Source organism: Protopterus annectens, chromosome 16.part0 (genome assembly GCF_019279795.1).
Source record: "Protopterus annectens isolate FY-2018-M chromosome 16.part0, PAN1.0, whole genome shotgun sequence".
Classification (NCBI taxonomy): domain Eukaryota; kingdom Metazoa; phylum Chordata; order Ceratodontiformes; family Protopteridae; genus Protopterus; species Protopterus annectens.
Genome location: NC_056750.1, coordinates 436,730,982 through 436,749,308, shown reverse-complemented (window position 1 = coordinate 436,749,308; position 18,327 = coordinate 436,730,982). Strand labels below are relative to the sequence as shown.

At 38.6% G+C, this 18,327-nt stretch overlaps 1 protein-coding gene across 1 annotated transcript in view; it reads right to left on the bottom strand.

Annotated features, from left to right (window-relative positions):
* LOC122790606 (kinesin-like protein KIF14) overlaps nt 1-18,327 on the bottom strand; it is a 1,004,205-nt gene that overhangs the window by 16,895 nt on the left and 968,983 nt on the right. The window contains exon 27 of the mRNA XM_044058133.1: nt 1,437-1,517. Within this exon, the coding sequence (XP_043914068.1) occupies nt 1,437-1,517 (81 nt within the window). The remainder of the gene's footprint in view (nt 1-1,436; nt 1,518-18,327) is intronic.

Below are 18,327 nucleotides of genomic sequence, written 5' to 3'. Positions count from 1 at the left end.
GTGAATAGCAAAGAGAAAATTAACCCCAGGTCTGCCCCCCTGTACTATTAATGGACAGAGACAGCACCTAAATGTTTTATCTCATGCATGAGTTTCCTCAAATTATCTGTGGTATGACCACAGCTACTTTCATTAGGGATGACACATAATTATAGATAAGATGGGGTAAGGAGAGACAATTTGAGCACCTTAACTTGTTCACATACACTTAAAAAGTCCAAATGTGTATCACACTCACTCAGTACTAGAGTCAGATGAATAAGGATAACATGGATTCATTTTCCCCAAGGTACAGTGTTATATTTAAAAAGTCTAAACATTACAAGAATGAGCCTATCAAATATTTTGTCCACATATCCTTGAACAACCAAATGATCCCTATCTGATGCAATACAGTTAGCTATTTATGAACAGCAAATTTGCCTAGCCAACAGCTACCCACAGGTGGAAAACTAAAATATACAAACAAAAAATGGAAATTGTATCAAACCAGAACCCTGAGAAACCCTTTTATTTATACTATACTCTTAAGAAAATACCCCCTGATTACAGATTTTTGCTATCCTACCCGTCAACCAATTGCTAGTCCCTTTAACTGCATACTACCCAAACCCATATCCCTTAAAAGTTTTCACTATAGACCTTAATGGCCTTAGCCAAGTCTGAAAATCCAAAGCTTCAATGACATCTGAATAAAAAATAAACCAAATGTATCAGGGTTGGCTTGACCTTAGCAAACCAGTGTTAATAAAAATTAAATATAAAGCATTCTCTTTCTTAATCAGAGTGATCAAAATTTACTTAAAACGTTTGCCTATTAGGCTTGCAAGACTAATAGGTTTATGATTAACTGTATTATTACTGTATTACCACCACCCTTATGGATAAAAAGAGCAAAGCATACTTCTACTGGACAGGGACTGTCCTACACTTTGTAATGTTTCCTGAAAAAGATACAATGAATTTTTATCTAAACAATCTAATACTATACAGAAACATCCCATTTAGGTGACCTGGTCCTAGGGCAGTATCCTTTTTAATATGCTTCAATGTGGAGATGACTAACTCCTCAGTGATTTCTGGATAATCCATAGTAATAAAAGGGTAATTTTTCAACACAAGAGGCTGCAAATGAAATTATGGTGGGAATGTATACACAGACCAGGAGCAAGCTATTTGTACTATATAACATTGCATTAACCCTAGAATTCAGAGACTGTCATGCACTGGTCATAATAAATACATTCCTGCATTTGTTTTCTTCCTTTTTAAAACCACAACACTTATTTTAATGAACACTCAATGGTCTTTTGTCAACATCTTTTGCTGGTGTGTGTTAAAATAGTTTCCCCAAGACAATGCCTGTTATTTGACAAGATCCTTATACCACGGGCAGGCTTAATTTCACAAGAATCATCCATATTTTGCAAACTTACCCATACTGCTTTGCTCTTTTGCATTACATACTGTAAATCTGACCCAATGGAAGTCAGCTTCTGTTTGACTACATGTGCCAGCTAAAAAACAAAGGAAAAGCACTTGAATTAAATGTTCCTAAACATTATGCATTTAATGTAGTTCGCTCTCCAGTAAAGTACTTTCTATGCTATTGGTGTTTCATACAGATGAAGAAGATATCTGTGGCAAAAGATAATGGCAACAGTTGAAATACATATCACATACCATGCGGATTCATCATCTTAATTTCTTAATTTTTTAATTTCTCCATGTAGTTTACTATTACACTACCATCATCCCCATGGCATTTAATATGAGTGTCTCAACAATCCATCTCATATGACATTTCCACATACTATATAATATGCATTATGTAGTGGTACAGTGGCTAATACTGCAGCCTCACAATTTTAGTTGTCTGGGGTGTCTTGTCCATATCAGTTTGTACAAGGTACTCTTCCTTCTTCCTAAATTACACAGACAGACCAAAAGTGAATGAACTTTCATCCAAATGACTCAGTGTGTGTTATGTGGCAGTGTACATTTCATGCAACATGTTGTTGCCCAGTTCAGGATTAGCTCCTTTGCTTTTTCCAGTGATTAAATGGATAACCGGAGAGTGAATATAATATTGGAGATGATTGTAAACCTTAAATAACCATCATTTTAATGCTAAAAACAAGGAAGTCATTCTTGCAGTCAGCATCTACATCTCCATCATACTTTTGAATATTTTTTTGCATTGAAATTTTTTTCTGATTTATTAAAAATCAGATAATTTCCAGAATGTACATTTGATAACTAATTTAACTCAGTGGAGCTACCCAGTACCCACTGACATTAACAACTAAATGTCAAGATAGTAGTACACTATTCTTCAATATAGTTTTTTCGGACAAAGCCCTGCCAAATCTTGTGGATAAAACATACTAAATTTACTAATTTTATTTATTGTTTCTACACTGCTAAAGATAGGATAAATAACAAGGTTCATATTCTTTACATCTTATGAATTCCCAGAAAGTAACATGTTTCATTGGAATTAAATTAAACCTACCCACTTTCAAAGATTAGACAGACAAGTACATCACAAAAATAAGATAAACCATGATATAAATACTGCATTTTACTAATCATTTGAAATAACCCTGAATTAATTCCCTTCCCTTTTAAGACCTGACGTTATTTGCATACAATTATCAGTCTATTAAAGTAACCGTACACATATGGTAACCAAAATTACAATTTACTCATGTAATATAGCAATTTTTATGTATCATACCACATTATTACACTGTCATTTATGTGTTTATTTCAGATGGCTATTTAGGGATCATGTATTTTTAAAGGAAAAACAATTAAAGATGTAAACGACTACTACAATTATCAACCATCTTAAGAACTAGTTCTGTCCCTTTCTGAGCAGATTTGTAGCAGTAAATACAAGTAAACATGAACTTGTCCAAGTTTGAAAAAAGATCTTGTATTAGTCTACAGGTATACCAAAGACATGTTAAAAGATGAGACCCCAGTTACTGTGGAACAATTATGACACTGAACACAATACAAAAATCCTACTCCACAGCCACTGTAGGTATCCAAACATTTTGTTTCACAAAATACAAGTTGAGCACTTTCTTCCCACAATCGTGTCTTCCTCATTTCATGGCAGTTTCCTCTGTTTAGTTACACTGAACACAATGTGACACTGACAACCCAAAATTTGGTGAAATAATTATACATAGTAATTACACATAATTATAGTCTCATTAAATCACTAGAAAAGTGTACTATGTCCAGACAAACAAAATGTCTCCACCCCACCAAACAGTACCAAAAAATGTTACTGTGAGAACAGTGCATCTGCTACCATTTAACATGTTCTCACCCTGTCATTTGTTTTATGCAGATCACAGAATGCTTGTTATAGCAAACCTTGGCATTCTGCAGCTGTTATTTAATGTTTCACCCTAACCTTGTTAGACAGAAAGCAAAATCAAATACTCAAGAAAACTGTAGCAAATGTCCAAAGACATGGACATCATTTCCATTCCAGGACAGCATCCCCCCAACACAGATTTTGTCCATGTAATACTATCACATTCACGTTCATTTATTTCTTCGCCCCCACCTCAATTTGTACAGACTAACAATTAGCTAAGGCTTGTGTTTGAGTTAATTGGCCAAGACTGCGGCTCAAATATAATGCCTCTCTCTTTTGGCATCTGTAAATGTTCCTGACCACATCAGTAAATGGTATAGTGTTCTTTAATACCATATGCCCTGCATCATTCTGACTGGCATTACATACATACAAATATTTCAGGCATGGGCAATAATGCATTTCTGGCCTGCCAATATACTAAAACAGTTATTCCCCCATAAGTGCCCAGGTTGTTTAAAAATATCTAAAACAGTACTTGCTTTAATGAAATTCCATTTCAGCCACAATCAGAGAGCCAATTAGCACACTTCTCATTCCTGCATAATCCTCTACATAGGTTGTCTACTACTTTTGGATAACCCTAAACATTCCCAGAGGTAGTTGTCTATTGATGCCTTATATAGGTCTCCTCCTAAATATCTATGAAACACTGGACAAGTTCAGACACTTTAGTACTTAACTTACATTTCCACAGCCATGGATGCCCCTGGTATGTGTCAACTGTACTCTCAAATATACACCTTTGTTTTCTTATAAGGTTTTCATATTGTTATTCCATACTCCTGTAACTAACGATGATTTCATCATTTCTGATTTACTAGACTTTATAAATATTTTTATACAACCTATGGTTCTATAACTATTAACCAATTGGTTGACAGGATTAGAAAAACTGAAAGCTAGACATACCCATATGCCCAAGTCATTAAATTAATCTATAGTTTCATTCATTGTGTGCTGTATTAAAATATTCACCTTTCAGTCTATACCCCCAAATCTTATAGGCTTAGTTTTTGATGTATTTATCATATTATCATATTATTATCCTATGCCCACATGGCTAGTTTATTCAAGTTTTTTTGCAGATATGTCCCCATCTACTAACACATACAATTTACCCATTTTAAGTCATCTCTATACAGACGGAGATGAAAGTGAGAGATCTGCAAGATGCAACCTAAACAAGTATGACCTAGGACAGTGCCCTGTGGAATACCCAGACTATATCCTAGAATTTCACCTGAACAGTTGTTACACGATCCTTGCCATGTCCTATTTGTAAGCCATGCAGTCATCCATCTTATCAAGATTCCATCAATACCTAGTTTAACACTTGTGCCCTCGGCCAGCAATCAAGGAGCCTCAATCCTCACCACTAACACCAGAGAGGGTGTCTCATATATGAGGAAAGGAAAACAAATACACACAGTAAAGTGCAATTTCCCTTAAGAGCACACAGAGATCACAGTCAGTCTGGGGCTGGTCACTCCCTTGCTCTCCAGGTCCCCAATAAGACTCCCCACTGGCACAGCTATAGGGTCCAGATCTCAGCCTAGTGGGCAAGCTAAAATCTCTAGCACCCTCTCTGTCCAACCAGTGCTTCAAGTCCCTGCCCAAGCAGCTGACACGCAAACACTTTGAGAAGAGTTTATACAACCACACAGACACTCCTCACTTGCCACCACCTACTAATATTTATCAGCTACTCAAAGGACCTTAAAAGGTTGTCCAATTATTACTGTGAAATATTACTCAATTGGTCTGTCACACTTGTCACCCTTAGGCTTTCGGATACTGGCAAAGGCTTTTGCCACCCCCATAGTGCCTTTTTTAGGCAAGGCTCAAAAGACAGACAAACCCACCACTGTAAATAGCACAAATAACCAAAAATTGAGGGTAATGCTACTCAACGCCAGAAGTCTAAACCGCAAAATGCATGCACTCGAGGCACTCCTTAGTATGGAGAACATCGATATTTGTGCAACAGAAACCTGGACTAAAGCTCCAGAGAGCACTCCAGCACTACCAGGCTATAACTCATACTATACTTTTCGGCCTCAGAACCCGGACAGAAACACAAAAGGTGGGGGTGTATCCATATTCAAGGATACCCACACCTCCAGGTTAGTGGCACAGCACAATGCCTCAGAGATAATTTTCCATGTGCAACTAACAATGGGCAAAACTGCAATTCAAATTGTATCTTGCTACAGATCACCCACCATGACCCAGGACCCCCATTCCACTTTTCTGGAGACACTGGAAAATATAAAGGTCCTACCAAACACCATAATATTGGGTGATTTCAATTACACAAACATTAACTGGGAGAACTACTCAAGTACTAACTCCCTTGCCCAATGCTTCCTAGAATTTATAAACTCGAATGCCTTGAATCAACTGGTCAACACCCCCACCAGAGGTGACAACATATTGGACCTGGTCATCACTAACATGGGTGACCGGTGTTCTACACCGGAGGTCAAACCCTCGCTGGTCAGATCAGACCATAGACTAATCACTCTGGATATCCACATTCCACCCCCACCCCCAATTAAGGAAACCACCATGAAAAACTTTTCAAAAGCAAACTTTGTGTTACTTAAGACTGAGGTGGAAAGGTTCACAGCCCCCATGCTAAAGGACAATGCTGTCCAACCTGCTGAATCCCTTACAAAGGTACTCTATGAGCACCTGCAAGAATGCATGGCTCATGCTATCCCAAGCAAAACCAAAACTCACTCCTCCAAGAAAAGGAAACCAGTCTGGTGGACCCCTGCCATAAACAAGTTATACAATAGGAGGAGAAAACTAGTGCAGAAAAGAGTAAAATCCCAAGAAGAAAAGACATCCCTGATCAGTATCAGCAAGAAACTACGATCCCTCAAAAAAATCATCCAAGGCTAGCTTTGAATGAAAAATTGCCAAGGACTCCAAAGATAACCACAAAGCGTTCTTTAGCTATGTCAAGAACCTAAGTCGAAACTCTCAGATCTGCTCTGAGTTAGTGCAGAATGGCACAAAATACACTGAACTGACTGACATTGCCAACATTCTGGTAGACGGGTTTAGTGCGAGCTTCACCCCCTAAAGGGCCCATAACCATACCAGAAGAATGTAGTGCCCCAGCAATCACTGACACAGGTTAAAACAGCCCTATCCAAAGCCAAAAATACAGCTTCAATGGGACCAGTGTCCCAGGCTGTGTCTTACATGAGCTCCAAAATGAACTAACCCCTCACCTAAACACACTGTTCAAACTCAGCCTCTCTACAGGCTATGTACCCATAGAGTGGCACACAGCAACAGTTATCCCACTCCACAAAGATGCAGCCACAACAGACCCTGGGAACTATCACTCTATAAGCCTGGTCTGCAAGGCTATAGAGTGCATCATCATGGAATTAATTAACAGAGACATTGGGAACAGTCACACATTGGACCCTACCCAGTTTGGTTTTAAGGGCAGATCATGCCACCTAATCCTGGTGGACTTCTTTGAGACAGTTACCAAGGCTTTAGACAAGGGAAAGGAGGTCCACATAGCCTACCTAGACCTTGCAAAGGCTTTCAACACCATTCCCCATTCTGGTATTATAGACTAGTTCACCAGCCTGAACATAAACCCCTACATCACAAGATGGTTGCCAATTGGCTTATTGATAGAACCCACACGGTGAGAGTTGCAAGCTCTAGGTCTGACTCTAAACCAGTTACAATTGGCGTCCCCTGGGACCCCTTCTGTTTGGTATATACTTCTCAGAGGTACAGGCAAGCACAGGATGACTATGGCTGACAAAGTTGGCAGACTATTGCAAACTGGGGGCCATAATTGACTCTCCAGCTGATAAAGACATCCTCCAGAAGGGTCTCATTGAGACGGATACCTGGTGGCAAAGTCATGGCCTAAAGCTAAATGCCAAAAAGTGCATATTCATCCTCTTTGGAAAAATAAAGTACCCACGAACTACCACACAAGTGGTAGTCCCATAAATACATAAAATGTAATAAGGGATCTGGAACGCCCCATTTGGGATGTACCTTACAAGACACCTGCAACAGCTGGAAAGACCACATAAGTACCTCACCAAGAGGATTACTTGCCTCAAACATATGCCCTATGCAGCCCGACTGAAGAAACTCCAGCTGTACTCGGTTGCATACTGCTTACTCAGAGGTGATTTCCGCCTGACATACAAGGCCATGTCCAACCCAGAATTGATGGACATGCTCCACCTAAAAAAAAAAAAACAAATCCCCAAGAGTCACATGGCCTAGGGATCTAAACCTCACCACAAAGAAAATAGGACGTGCTGGGAGGGATAGATTCCTGTCCCAGGTACTCCCCATGCTTTGGAACAGGATCCCAATCTACATTAGGCAGAGCCCCTTACTAACACTTGTCAAGAGAAACATTGACGAGTGGATGGGAAACAGAAAATTTACCCCGTGGATCACTGCAGTGGCTCGGCTGGACCGAGGCACAGGGAACTAATCTAAGGGGATGGCGAAAGCCAACACATTCTGGCTAGGCTTATAGATGCCGTTGGGCAGATAGCCTAGTACTTACTTATGAACCTATAGTAGTATGACTAAACAGTCAAGGCTTATTAGAGTGACTTGGTACAGGATCCTTATATACATGCAATGTACTCTTGGAGCTTAACTTGTCTCTACACAAACCAGCCACAGTTAAAAGGTTTTAAAATATTTAATGATAAATAATTAAAGCCACAAGACAATACTTTATACTACACAGTGCTGGTCAAGAGTTGAGATCACAGAGAAATACTTAAAATAATTCAGTAGTACAGTTCTGACATCACAGAAAAAAAGTCTAATCTTTCTAGTTTCTAGCTATTTATAAAAGAAAACACAAATCTAAGATAACTTACATCTAGAGCAAGACAGTGCTGTGAGTTAGATAGTCAAGACAAACATGCTTAATGCCTTCTGATTCTGTTTAAATTGCTATTGCAGTCCTTGTTCCCATTCAATCATTTATTTTACACTTTCCTTGTTTTCCCAGGCTAACAGATACTACATATTTGTTATCTTGCACCTGCAGGAAACTATCAATAAAACACATTCCACATGTAAACTCTAGCAATTATTCTTTAAGTTAAAACAATAGGCAGGATGCTTCACTCTACACTCATAGACTCCAAATTCTAACTTCAAAGGGAGAGGCATGAAATAATTTCAACTTCAAAGAACAGACAAGAAATGCTTGACTTAGCTTTCTTTACAGCAGAGGGCAATGTTACATTTTTTTTTTGAAGTTCAACATTTCACAGCATATTCTTTCATTTAAGAAAACAAGCCTGTATTTCAACATTTATATTTACAAATGAGATAATTATGTATAAAATCCTATCTGGCCAGGCTGGCAGCATTCATACCTAGTTCTAATTTATTGATCACTGATTTATGCACAACCCTATCAAATGTTGAAGTTTAGCCTATATAAATTACCTCAGCACAATTTTTAATTTATAGTGGTTCTTATATTGTTAGAGAACATCATGTTACAGGTGGTTATGGATCTATTCTCACAATATACATGCCCATCTATGGTTTCAAGTCCAAACCTTTCCAACTCTGACAGTTTATCCAAAATAATATTCTTCATTATTTTCCACAACATGAAAGTAAACTTATGGATCTGTAGGGCTCAGGGTTTGTCCTAGTCCCCCCTTTCCCTTAAAGATAGGTTTGACAAGTGAATCTCCAGTCTTGAGGAATCTTTCCGTACTTAAATTACTTAGTAAATAAGAATCCTACTGTAAGTTCACGGTACTAAATTCTGTCTCCTCATTTAGGTCCAGTGTGCATTGCTCTTTTTCAAATTAATCTAGTTTATTTTCATTACCTGAAGTTACCGGGATGTTACTAGGACAATTTATCACCTCCTTTGTGGAGCCAAACCTATGTAGAGCCATACAGGAATGAGAAGTGTGCTAATTGGCTCTCTGATAGTGGGTGAAATGGAACTGCATTAAAGCAAATACTGTTTTAGATAATTTCAGGTTCACAGGTTGGTACTAGGCTATCGGTTCTAGGGACTATACAAGCATAGCCATAACAATTCCCTGGATATTTCTTCCCTGGACCCCTGTCTAGCAGGATGACTGACATGTTCCCCAGGGTGAATTTATCATCTCCCATCCAATCTTCAAGGTTCCTTTTGAAGAGGGCCAAGGAGGCGCTCTACTTGACCTGTATGGGCAGTCTATTCCAGAGTATGGAGAGTCTCTAGGTTAGGAACCTATCCCCCTCCAGCATGTTTTGTTCATTGTGATGACAAAGTTTAGATCCCTGGAGCATGTGGCTCTGAGGGATTGGGATTTCTTTAAGTGGAGCATGTCCAACAGCTTAGGGTTTGACATGGCCTTGTATGTTAAGCAGAGATCGCCTCTGAGTAGACGATATGCCACATAGTATAGCTGAGGTTTTTTTAGGCGGTCAGCATATGGCATCTGCTTTAGGCCTGTGATTCTTTTAGTGAGGTATTTCTGCAGCCTTTCCAGCTGTTGCAGACGTCTTGTGAGGTACATACCAAATTGAGCGTTGTACTCTATAATGGGTCTAATGACGGATGAGTACAGTGGGACAATGACCTCTTTTTTTCTGGAAGAAAAGCCCTCAGTGATGAGGTGTGCCACATAGAAGGATTTCCTAACTGATGTGGTTATCAAAGGTGAGACCACTGTCCACCTGTGTCCTAAGTCTCTCATCATACTTTCAGTGTTTAGTGCACTGCCACCTATGTGGTAATTAATGGGTACATGTTTTTTTCCAAAGGGGATAACTATACATTTCTTGGCATTAAGCTTGAACCCATGGCTCTGGCACCAAGCATCTGTTTCTGTAAAGCCCTTTTGCAGAATATCAACATAATTTGGGGATTCAATAATTGCTCTCAGTTTGCAGTCATCTGCGAGTCCCTTAGTGTTGGCCTGTACTTCAGAGAAGTAGATGCCAAACAAGAGTGATCCCAGGACTGAACCCTGAGGTACTCCACTTGTCTGGAGCTGAATTTGGAGTCGGCTACTTTTACAGTCTGGGTTCTGTCAATAAGCCAGTTGGCAAACCCATCGAGTGATGTAGGGATTTATGCTCAGCTTAGTAAGTGCATCTATGATTCCAGAGTGGGGGATGGTGTCGTAGGCCTTAGCAAGGTTCAGATAGGCTGTGTAGACCACCTTACCCTCGTTCACAGCTCTGGAGACTTGATTCGAAGAAGTCAATCAGGTTCAGGAGACTAGATCGGCCTTTCACTAACCCAAACTGGGTGGGGTCCAGTGTTTGAAGGTTGCCAATGTCTTTGATTACAAGTTCCACGATAATGCATTCCATGCCCTTGCAGATCAGGCTCATGAGATTGACGGGACAGTAGTTCCTGGGATCCAAGATGGATCCCCCCTTGTGGAGTGGGATAACTGTAGCTGTGTGCCAGTCAGTGGGCACGAAGCCTGAGGTGAGGCTATGATTAAACATGACAGTGAGCTGAGGTGCCAGTTCATTTTGTAGCTCATATAGTACACAGCCTGGGATGTCATCTGGTCCCATGGGATGCTGAATTCCTAGATTTGGAGAGTGCAGTTTCTACCTGTGTGGCCATGATTACTAGAATGTGGCAATCATTTGGTATTGAGATGGACCCTTTAGGGGGCGAGAGGGGGGTGAAGTTGGCATTAAATCAATGTGCCAGGAAATTGGCAATATTCTTGGGATCAGTATATTTAATGCCATTTTGTTGTAGCTCAGAGCAATCTGAGCATTGCCATTTAGATTCTTGACATAACTATAGAATGCCTTGTGGTTGTCTTTGGAATCTTTGGCAATTTTATTTTTGTAACTAGCTTTTGAGGATTTTATGTGGGATTGCAGCTTATTACCGAGGCTGGTAAGGGAGTTTTTTGCATCCTGGGATTTTCCTCTTCTGAAACAGTTTCTTCCTTCTATTATATAGTTTATGGCAAGGGACCACCAGACTGGCTTCCTTTTTTTTTTTGGAGGAGAGCATCTTGGTTCTATTTGGGATGGCACGATTCATGCATGAGTGGATGTGCTTGTACAGTGCCTTAGTGTAGGATTCAGCAGTCGAACTTTCAGATCCCATTTGCATGTGTCATTAAGCTTGTCACTTCTGACTTGAGTAGCATGAAGTTGGCTTTGGAGAAGTTTTTTACGGAGGTTTCCTTACTGGGGGGCTGGGAGTGGGATTTGGATGTCATGGGTGATTTGCTTATGGTCAGACCTGATCAAATGAGGGGGTAACCACTGGTGTGGAGCATGCATCTCCCATGTTGGTAATGACCAGGTGTAGGATATTGGAGCCCCTGGTGGGACAATGGATTAGTTGATCCAGGGTACTGGAATTTATGAATTCCAAGAACCGTTGGGGAAAAGGTGTTGGTACCCGAGTAGTTTTCTCAGTTAATGGCAGTGTAGTTGAAATCACACAGTATTAGGATGTTTGGTTGCATCTTAATATTTTCTGGTATGTTTAGAAAGGTGTAGTGAGAATTTTGGGGCATGGTGTGGGATCTGCACCAAACTACAATTTGGATTGCAGTCTTACCTAGTGTTAGTTGCAGCTGGAGAATTTCAGATGCACTGTGTTGGGCAACTAGCCTGGAGGTGTGAATATCCTTGGTGAATATGGACACTCCTCCACCTTTAGTGTTTTGGTCTTGGTTTGGTGGCCGAAAAGTGTGGTAAGAGTTATAGCCTAGTATTGCAGGGGTGTTCTCTGGAGCCTTGAACCAGGTCTCAGTTACTGCACAGATATCAATGTTCTCCATTTTTAGGAGTGCCTCAAGAGAGTGCATTTTGAGGTTTAAACTTAGCATTGAGTAGCATTACCTTCAGATTTTGCATGCTTGTATCTGTTACAGTGTTGTTTTTTTCCTTTGAACCTTGCCTAAAAAGGTACTATAGGGGTGGCAAAAGCTTTAACCAGTAAACTGAATCCCAGGGGTGACAGGTGCAGACCATCTCTGGCAAAGCATTGTGGTTTGTTGAGCATGTCTTCCCAGGCAGACAGATACTGGATACCCTTTTAATGGACACCAGAAGCTTAGCCAATTGTTGAAGTCCTTATACTGTGGGTTATCATTCTGGGTGAAGACAGGGTGATGCTCAGGGGTAGGGTCATACCTGCCTGGGCCACATGATCCGAGAGCTCTTCCATGTCTCTTTTTATGTAGTCCAGCGAGGTGCATCTCAAGTCATTCACTCCAACATGGACAATGACAGAGTCGTATTTGTACTTGTGGAGTGACTTGAGTGCATGCGTTATGTGGTAGATCCTGGCACCCAACAGGCAGCTGACTTTCTCCTTGTTCAGCCTGGTGAGTGGGACATCAGTGTGCCTGACTATAGAGTCACCAATGACTAAAGTGTTGTGTACATTGTCTTGCCTTAGGGGCTGCTGTTTGGTGACACACTGGTGTTGTTAGCTATGTGTCACTTTGGTTGGGACTGATGTTTGTTTGTGTTTTAGCTTTGAAGGTCCTTTTTGCTTGGGGCAGGTTAATGTTAAGGGCCTCCGCATATGTGGGTTTAGTGTTGCTTTGTGTGGGTGTTGATGGTGTGGGTTTTGAAGGGCTATGTGTTGCTTGAGGTGCAGTGCAGGTGTTAACCTTCTCCTCTTGATTGTCTAGCACAATATTGGCTGTAGAGAGCTTTGCTTCCAGTTTGGCTATGTAAGTGCATCTCTCACAGGTTGTAGTGTTGGGTGGTAGGAGAAGAGGGTTGTCTGTGTACATGAGGCAGTTGCCACATTGCTCCAGTAAGCCCAGATTCACCAGATGGACAGGAGAAATCAGCAGAAGCTGACCCTTGGACATGCCTGTTTAGGTGCTTTTTTGTCAAGTACAAGAGGTGTTTCCCCTTACCTTTGCAAGGTACTTTGCAATTATAGGCTGTTTAGTGCCTACGATTAATTTCACCTTATTGACAAGGAGAGTTGAGTGCTTGTATCAGTTTCAGGCTTCCTAGTGCTTTCCAGCAGGTTCTAGAGCAAGTGCTAGTCACATGGGTTCAGATTTTAGTGCTACTACTATAGAAATCAGCTAGTTCTAAGGGAAAATTGGAAGAGCAGACTCTCTGGCACCTGGAATAGTTTAACCATAGATCCACAGTGCTGCACGATGCAAAAAATGTGCAAATGCATGCATTTTTAAGCCAGCAAGTTGAAAGGGATAGAAATCAGCCCAAAAAGGCTAATAAAATTACAATTTCAGAGCTGGAAACCACTCCTCTAGTGTTAGATAGGCAGTACAATGTTCACCACTCCCACTGGTAAGCAGTAGGACTTCCCTCTACCACAGCAAGGTCTGGATAGCTCTGAACACAGAAAATAAAGTCCTGAGACAAGCAAAGCCTGGGATCTGGACTACACTGGCTAGGAAAGGTGAGAAACAAGCAAACAAGATAGTATTTTTTTTTGGTTAAAACAGGCTAAACAATGCAATAATACAGTAAATTAACACAGAAAAGGCTAACGCACTTGAGTGTGTAACCCTAAGCATTAAATGCAATTAAAACTCTACAAAATTAGCAATTTAAAACTTTTTAAAGAAGCAAGGCAAGTGCACAACTGAAAAACAATTTAAGAGGCAGTAATACAGTAGAATAAAGTAGCTAGTCTACATATACAGAGAAGTCTATATATACAGAAAAGCAGTTAGAACACACAAACAATTCAGATGCAGTGTAGTCTAGAGCACTTGAGTTGTAACAATATTAAGGCGAACACAGTTTTAATAAATGCACTAAAATATACTCTATTTCCAAAATGTTTGAGAAGCACAGTCAGAATACAAGGAGATTCAGGCATTTTTTTTTTCAATATAATCTATTGCAACTGAAAATAAATGTTACAATCTACACAGTTTAATCAATGTGTGTGTTGTTTATGCTAACACATCATACAGAACTATAAAATGGTTTCCTATTAAGCTCAATATCTTTATATAAATTTTCTTCAAATATTTCTCGATCTTGTCTCATACTAGGTTTACCTTGTCTATTCAGCTTGCTTATTCATTTCAGTTTTCAATGTTATTATTCAACCTCTTTTCCATTTCTTATATTTTTGTCTCAGCTTAATCAAGTATTTTGCTTTTTCAAATATTGATTTCTTATTTAAACTTCGCATTTATTAACAGTGTTGCTTTGGAATAATACTTCTTATACATCATATTGAAAAATCAATACATGAAACCTTACTTCTTAATAGTAATAGGACATTACTTGAACCATATAGTCAAATACATACAAACATGTTTATATGGATTTTAAGAATATACATTCAAAATGAAAGGTCAAAACTTTTTCTCACACACATTATAAACCAAATATTGTTGCTGTTTAAAAAGCTTATGTTTTCTAATAAGTTAAGAAGTGATAAATTGTGTGTCCTATTGCTTCCACAAATGAATGTTTGATATCTTTTGATACTCAGAAAATGTTAGAATTTAAGAAGGGTTGCCTATTTTATTGGAATCAATTCCTCTCAGCTAATAAAATAAGTTCTGCAGACTATTTGATCAGCAGATATAGTCTGCAAAGTTGCAATTGGCTGGACATCCAAACTTGTAAGGATTTTATACATACTAAGCTCATACTCTCAGAGGCATACAATAAGAGCAACTTAAAAGACTTGGATTTTATTTCAACAATTATAAATAGCTCACCCAAGAGCACTTCATACATATATGTTAGCTATAAAATTATGAGAAATGATTTTGGCAAAACAGATGTTTCTTTTTGGAATTATTCAACTGAAGTTACTATACAAGCATTCTCAGAAAATCACCACCTTTGTTTATAGTCTGTGAAGGAATCCACATCTCCCCTGTTCTGGTGTGTATACACATGGGAAGTTTTACATATAGGTTTTTTTCACCAGACAGAATATCAATGATGTACAAGAATGATTAAATGAAATGCTGCAGATGTGGACACCCTGATGCTAACTGGATACTTATGGTTAATTGCAAAATAATTTCCCCATTTTGGTCAGACTTTAAATCTTTGTAAAGCTCTACGGAATGGCAACCGTATAATTTCTGACTCCCTTATCATTTTCAGTATTACTGAAGTCATTTCAAAAACCATTTTTGCCATGGTCTAGCCTATTTAGCAATAGCAAGGAAAATTGTTACTAAAAACTGGAAATCCTAATCTACTCCTGTCTTTAAAGCCAAGCTTATTTATCTTGTGAATGCATTTCTAAGAATGAAATTGCTACTATAAAAGCAAGAGCTAATAACACAACTCCTTTAATTGCTTGGACAAAATTGTCTAATCTGTTAGAGAAATATTAAGTGTTCTCCTATGTATATTGCTTTTTTAGCTACGAACATTGTATATAGTTTACTTGTTTTTCCTTGCTACTATACTATTAAGTTGTGTTATAAAACAAATCAAAAATTTGGAAATTTGGAAAAAAAATACCCTTCTGACCTAGTGTACCTAGATCTTGAAGTTAAACATTTTTTTCTGCATTCGAATGATTTCTTTCAAAACTTGCCACAATCCTACCATTCCCCAATGAACACACTACTCTAATTAGTTTTAAATAGTGACTGTTTTGCTTCCATATTATCTATTACTAATCTTCTATGCATCGGTTTAGATTTCAGTTTGGCAGAATTATCTATCATCAATTTAACCTTTATAACCCCATGATCACTACACATCAATGGTGGTCAAACTTGGCATGAAGTAATATTATCTTAGTCTAGCATGTTCTGAAACAGTTGTTGATCCTGAACATATGTTGTAAATTATTTCCTTACTAATATGGTTGAATCGTAATTATTCCACCTCCTCATGATTTTTTGTTAGGATGTCTGTTACATTTATATCCTGACAGAACTGGTTTCCAGTTATTGTTCTTTAACAATATTTCACAAAGAACATCAATCTTGTGGGAATGTAGCAAATTACTAGTATTCCTCTCATTAGCACAATTAGATGCATCTCTATAGTATCTATGAACTGTTACATTTCTAATCTGGCAAAACTCATGTCTTGTGTTGGTCAAATTTTGGAATATATCCAATTCAAAAATTGTTTTCCCTTGCCTTGACAAGTATATACCAACCTGTCTAAACACGTGCCCAAAACTAGGCTTGGAGAATCTACACATTTACTTTTTTTTCATGGGCCATTTTTTCTTGTAATTATTTATTTTTATATTTTCATTCACGGTGACCCAACTCTTTTTTCTATATGTGATTTGTGAAAAAGATATATTTTTTAACACTTCTACATAGCTATGCTATCTATAAGGGCTGCAAGTTCCCTAACAGTCTCCTTGCAGGTGAGATTTGTACCAACATTAATAAAAACATTTTCATCCTTCTTCACATTAAGGCATTCCAAGGCTTTTCTCACATCCTATATTTTTACTCCCAGCAAGCGTAACACTATTCAGTGTTCATTATCTTCTCTGCAGATATGTTCGCTCCAATTACAAGTATATAACTTCTGACCAGCTCTGAAGAATATTTTTCTTCTAATTCAGTAATGTCTGGTCAATCACTTGCTACAAAGGAGAGATAATCCCATGAATCGTATTAATCTCACCGTTTTCATTGCTCATTACATATGCAAGCATACTATTCTCCCACAGCTTGAGCCATGTTGTCAACTTCAGTCCTTCTCTTCTTTTATTACAATGTTCTTCTATCCTTCCAAGTTCACTGTTGATTTATTTCTTTTCACCTGCCCCATGCTTTTTTACCTTTTCTGTTGGAAAATACCTTTTTCCTGTACATTGAATGTTTTCTGGTTGAACGATGTTATCATTCCCTGTAATGTCTCCTTTTTAGCATATATTCTCTTTGCATTATAAACATGAATACATTTCTCTTCCTTATTCGTTGTACATTTCTTGCATTCTTCACTTTCTTCTACATACTCTGAATCCTCAGACTGCTGAATACTTATAACCTGGATTCCAAAGTTGTCATTGATAGCATCTTTTATATGGGTTAAGTGTTCCTTACTGCCAAGACGCTTCCTTTCTTAAATGTGTTCTGTTTTCACTTTGTCCAATATTTATCTCACCAGCCGCTCAATATATGTAACATTTTTCCAAGTTATGCTAGTCTCACAAGTGCAATCAGTATGTCTAGATTTACTATTAGTAAGCAAACCATTAAACTTCTGACATCAGGAAAACAGGTCAACAGTGTTATCCGGTGTTAGCTTTAAACATGCATAGATACCCCTACTTTAACAAATCATTAGTGGCATACACATTTAAGGAATCCATTTTCAACAAAGAATTTTAAAAGAATACTCAATCTGTTATCACAGAAATCAAATACATTTTAAGTCAAATTCTAAGTGAAAATAGCACAAAATATGCAACTAAATAAAGTACACAAAAGTCACTCTGACCTAAAGTATCATTTGTGCTAGTCACACAAATGCTAGAAGTGCTCCAAAAGCTCCAAAGTGGTCAGTGTGGAGTATTGTTTGGAGCCTAGAGAGACAGAGTCCAGCCCCAGGTCTGGAATGTGCTTCCTGTGTGCTGTTCAGGGAAATGGTGCTTGGTGCAGATAGCTGCATATGAAAATAGTGTGTATCCATTATTATTCCTAGTGGCCGCCTCTCACTGGGGTCAGTGGTGAGGATTGAGATTCCTTGATTACTCGCTTGCAGTAGGGACCATTGCACAGGTAATTTGATATTTTAACTAAATATGTAATCTGAGGTCAAAAGTCAACAGAAAAAAAAAACTATGGTTTGAGGCCCCAAACTTTGAAGTTGTGTCCTATACAAATTATTCTCCTTTGTGCCCCTCCATTTCATCCAGAGTTTGCATCACTTTTAACCTGCACTTGACCACAGAGTTCAACAGTTCATTCATACAGTGTATGCATTGTTTGAATAAT